This window comes from Nomia melanderi, chromosome 9 (genome assembly GCF_051020985.1).
Source record: "Nomia melanderi isolate GNS246 chromosome 9, iyNomMela1, whole genome shotgun sequence".
In the NCBI taxonomy this organism is placed as follows: Eukaryota; Metazoa; Arthropoda; class Insecta; order Hymenoptera; family Halictidae; genus Nomia; species Nomia melanderi.
This window is the reverse complement of record NC_135007.1, coordinates 5,455,860-5,460,995: the sequence shown is the minus strand read 5'-3', so window position 1 is coordinate 5,460,995 and position 5,136 is coordinate 5,455,860. Positions and strand designations below refer to the sequence as shown.

Here is a 5,136-nt window from a genome sequence, read left to right as displayed (position 1 = left end):
GTATTTGGTGGTCGGTTTACCACAAAGATCTTTACAATGTGCAGTCGTAAAATCGTAGAAGGACATGTTCATTTTTATCCCCTAGCTTTTATCACCGATTTTATCAGTGATTGCGAAATAGCTATCCAACGTTCAGTAGCACTTTTATCGGTCTTCGATTCTACAGATTGATACTGGGTGCAATGCAGGTCCAAGTTTTATCAAACGGCGAGGCGAGAATTCGTGATCAATTAGAGATCGATCGAATTCTGCCAGTGCGATACAATAGAAGGCTGACGGACCGTATCCGAAGTCACGTTCCCAACGACCTTACCGTTGTCTACATTGGTATATCGTTTGAAAGCGACGGATCTGTGTCAACGGTTCGACTCGACTCCGGTTCCATATGTGTAATGTCATCGCCCCACGCGGCCATCAACATTTCTGAGAGATAAGCGTTAGCAGAATCGGCCACGATATACCAGATTAGTTTGATTTGTTATCCATTCGATTGTAAACCGAACGTCTAAGAGACATTCAAGGGATATAAACGCCGTATAAAATAAACATTTTTCCAAATTCTTTCCACGGTCAGCTTACGCGTGGTTTCAACTTTAAAACGTGAACTTCATTTCAAGATAATCCTTGAAATCAAATGTAACAGAGGTAACGAGTTACCCGAGACTTTTTTAATCAGACCAGAAGCAGGTAATGCGTGTGATTGAGGCCATTAATTTACGATCTGACAACGTGGAATAAATAACCAATTTAAAACGATGATAAAGGATATGCAACGTTTGAAGCCGGCCTCGTACCAAGTTCGAAAAAAAATGGAACGCTCTTGGATATAATAATGGTTTACATAATTGGACAACAGCGTCTGGTAGTAATTCAATTATCTTTATATATTACCATAGGAGATCAGAATTAAAGTTACAGCACGAATAACAAGCAATCTGGAACCATTACGACGCACCATACTCGTAAAATAATATCCTATGTGAGACGATCCATGTAAAACATTGTACTATCTATTTATTTAAAAAAAAGAAGAATGTAATACGTAACATATCGCGAAGGGGAGGACGTCGTGGAACACGGGCCATTGGGTTTGCAACACCTCAATGAGCTCTCTTTGTGCAGTAAATTACCTCGAAACTAATTATCTTGTAACCCGACGCGGATGGTACCAAGAGAGATTTCCGGAACTCTTTATTTCTTCACAGTTCACATCTTTTACCAATGGCCCGTATGGATTCCGCCATGACCGGTTCCGTGGGCGGTGATTTTACCGGAGGGACCAGCGATTACCACTGAACCTGCGTTGGGACCGGACACAGCCGCGCTTCCTGCGTGAGGACCTGATAAAACCGCTCCGTGGGATGCTGGACCTGCGAGAATGGCTCCATGAGCTGCTGGTCCAGCCAGGACAGCGCCATGGGCGGCTGGTCCTGCGTAAACTGCTCCGTGGGCAGCTGGACCAGCTACCACCACTCCATGTCCACCGTGTCCTGCGTACCCACCGTATCCTGCGTACCCTGGATACCCAGCATAACCGTATGTCGGACCTGCGTACGCCACTCCTGAGGAATGGATAGATGGTTTGTATTTCGTTAAAAGAGATTCAATTTTTGGATATTTCTTAATCATTTGCTTTACCAGTTTATTCAGCTATGTTCGTCTTTACTGTTAAGAGTTTGAAGGAATGCAAGGCAATTTTCTATTCATTTTGAATACGCGGTTTGATGGCAAACATTGATAATAGAGAAACACATTTTTACTTTGACTTGTAAACGATTAGTAATATTGATTTTTATTAAACTGAATTGAAAATCTTTAGTAACAGTGTTAGTCGTTAGTACATATATAGTGAAGCTTAGTGAGATTAGGAATAATATTGTGTTTAGCCCTGTGTAATCAAAGATTTTTTTAGATCATTTGTTAACAGTTCTAATGTATTTGTTCACGTGGTAAAGAGTAACGGATTGTTTAAAATAAAATGTTTTCTTCTATTTAAGTAATGGCTGATATGACATTTTAATGTATTACTTATTATGAAATAAACTTTTTGCCTAGTTTCATTAGTAACACAATGCTTTTCTAGAGGGAATAGTCAAGTAGAAAAAGTTAATAAATTAAATAAGAATAAGTAAAAATTGGGAATGCTACTCTTATTATTGCAAGGTCTCATTTATAATTCCCCCTACTAAGGCAGCAGAATTTTATCTGGCAATATGCGTGTTCACTATAGGAATAACAATATAATTTAATTATTGTGAACGGTGTTATAAAAGACATATTACTACGCAATTTATTAACCATATTAAATCATGCAAAGTGCTTCAAATGTATTACACATTTTACAACTGTATCATAATTATAAACGTAACATTCAATATTCATTATTCCACCATTTACTGGGATTTTAACCATTTGTTTAATTACCTCAACCGTTCATTTACTTAAACTAATGGTAAAAAATAATTAATAACTAATTTCTCTTATACATCAATAATTGCTCAATATTTAATATTATTCCAATATTAATATAATTTACCCATTTCCGTTTCGTATTTTTAAGCAATTTCAGTACGTAAATACAATGCCATTTATTAAATAAATTAGTAAAATGACGTGTTAACATATGATTGAATTGAATCAAGTTGATCAAAATTCTGGAATGAAAATTTAGAAACCCTGTATATTACAAATGTTTAATAACATTTAATTCTTCAATTAAATTCCAATACATGAATAAATAAAATATTTTAATGTTTTCTTTGCGGTAAATATTTATAAGAAAGAAAATGTTTACTCTTCAAGTTCAGCAAACTGTAAAATACTCACCAGCTCCTCCATCGTAGGGTCCACCGTATCCTTCAACGTGAGCAGGACCAGCAACTGATGCTGTCACCAATGCGGATCCAGCAACCGCGCCGGAGACATGTACTGGCCCAGCAACGGACCCAGACAATTTTGCTGGTCCTATCGATGGTGCAGCCAAAACAGATGCTCCCACGTGAGGACCTGCAACGCTGGTTGGTCCCAGAGCTGGGCCAGCCAAAGCTACCCCATGTGCGTATCCAGCATGACCACCGTAACCTCCATGACCTCCATAACCACCGTAACCTCCCCAAACAGCTTCGCGACGCTGGCGTGGCGCAGCTGCAACGAAGGCGAGCAGAGCTGCCAGGATTAGCTGAAAATTCCAAGGTAAGGGAAGCTTATTATCATACTAAATACCGAACTAATTGTTTAATAATATTGTTCGCGGAGTTATTGTAGTAGAGCTAGTAACACGCAGGGTAATTTAAATTAAATGAAATCCTTACAAAAATTTATTAAAATATGTGATGTATGTAGTATATAATTTGTGTTGCATCGTGGTAGAAGCTATTCTATAGAAGTATGGTTGCATTTGGAAAAAATACTACTTGTACCTATACACGTTTATACAAACATACTAAAAACGGAACTTTATGCGAGTATACGTTTTTGTAACAAAGCTCAAAGTAACCTACATTAAATAGAATTTGATTGTCATCGTCAATAATTCCAGTAATTTTGTAAGTCCAGTAAGTTTGTTCTGTACTTCTTAATTTCCTTCAAGTTTTGTACACACTTCAAGCGCTTAAAGCTCCCCAGTTCAGTCACACATTTATCACAACAAAGTCTTTACTAAGCAGCAAAAGTTTCATCGCTTAGTATCGAAAAGTCTCCTCTTATTCCCTACACAAAACTTCAAACAAGAGCAAACTACAAATACGAGATATACATGAAACATCGGATGTTCCCTAATAACACTCTCGAATTCTCTTCTACGAAAGATGAAAAGTACAAGAAGATAGCACACCATAGTCCAAAGCAATAAAACCGGCAAAGTCGACCCCGCGAAATATGAAACCGCCATCGGCACAATGTCACGTTCACCGGAGCTCGAGCTCCCCGGGGTCCGAGCCTCTCACCCGTAGCGGCGCGCGGATGAGAGTTCACTGCATCGAGGCGGTCGCTTCCGATCGGCTGGATCGAATACTTACGAGGGCCTTCATCTTGCCGCCCGACGATTGCTGAGTGTGCCCACGGACGACTTGGTCCGACTTTATATACTCCTCCAGGGTCTCGACCGCGCCCCCGGTTGATCCCTTCAAATCATATCCGCTGATGGTGCAGCCTCAACCATTGTGTAAGAAGGTCACCATCCGGCACACCCACCCCCGTGACACCGGTCCCATTGGCCGACCTTCGGCGACGAATTGTTGAGAAACAGTTATTTCCACTCGGAAAGGAATCCGGCGAATTTTTTCTTCTGGCCATTGTCTCTTCTCCAGTTTCGTCACGGACGGCTGAAGCGAACCGTGGCCAAGCGACCCGCGTCTTTCTGGTTCTCTCGCGCACATAGCTACACTGGAAACGACAGAATCTACATCCCCTTTCTTGTCGATGAATTTACCGCGTCTTAGACGTCAACGTGCTTCATAAGGTGGGAACTCTGTAACTGTCTATCGTAACGTGTCTCTTCGAAAGCAGAAGTTTCGGGTCTGGCGGAAGACGCAGAAGGATCCTGTGGAAAGATCTTTGTCGGCTGACGAAGTTGGATCGTTTCGATGCGCGGCGTGACGGGATCGAGTCATTCCGTTCGTGAGCCCATTCGTGAGAACGCTCGCGAATCGTACGCTCCTACTCCATCCCCGCTTGTCTTTCGCCTTTCGTACGCCGCGGCTTCGCCGTAAACATGTGCTGCTGGTCGGGACGCTGCGCCGGCTGTCGTGGAATGCGTTGGGGAGGAATTGCCACTGCGAGGGAAGGATGCACGTCGCGGGCGGGATAGAGTCATTTTCGATCTAATCGCGCGTTTCGAACAAAAGAATCGGACGTGCGGCGATTAGTGTAATTTGCGAGCTTGCGTGGGGACGAGGAGGCGTGATTTTTAATGTTCGGTGTGATTTGCTTGATAGAGACGCCTTGGAATTCTTGTAGTATATATTATCGAGGGAATGAGATACTCTTATTGGTGATCGATGAAACTGGAGGTTGTAGATATTGTCGATTTTTTAGTATAATATGAATCTCAGTCATCCGAGTGTAACTTTTTTAAGGCTTGAATTTGAATTTTGCATTGCTCGCCGCTTTTGCTTTATACAAATTTCAATATATGGA

At 41.3% G+C, this 5,136-nt stretch overlaps 1 protein-coding gene across 1 annotated transcript; it reads right to left on the bottom strand.

Moving 5' to 3' along the window:
* Positions 1–1,215: 1,215 nt before the first annotated feature.
* Positions 1,216–4,028, bottom strand: LOC116431263 (uncharacterized). The gene is made up of 4 exons (XM_031986413.1): positions 4,017–4,028; positions 2,827–3,178; positions 1,503–1,562; positions 1,216–1,424 (listed from the first exon to the last, which is right to left on the bottom strand). Exons 1-4 carry the CDS (start codon positions 4,026–4,028, stop codon positions 1,216–1,218), a joined length of 633 nt encoding a protein of 210 aa, XP_031842273.1.
* Between the last annotated feature and the right edge of the window lie 1,108 nt (positions 4,029–5,136).

Bases quoted from the DNA above. Each gene is read 5' to 3' on its own strand.
- LOC116431263 (XM_031986413.1), bottom strand. The intron at 1,563-2,826 runs GTGAGTATTTTA...TCCATTCCTCAG, and splicing joins ACCCTACGATGGAGGAGCTG to GAGTGGCGTACGCAGGTCCG. The intron at 1,425-1,502 runs GTGGGTACGCAG...ACGCAGGACCAG, and splicing joins TCCAGGGTACGCAGGATACG to CCGCCCATGGCGCTGTCCTG.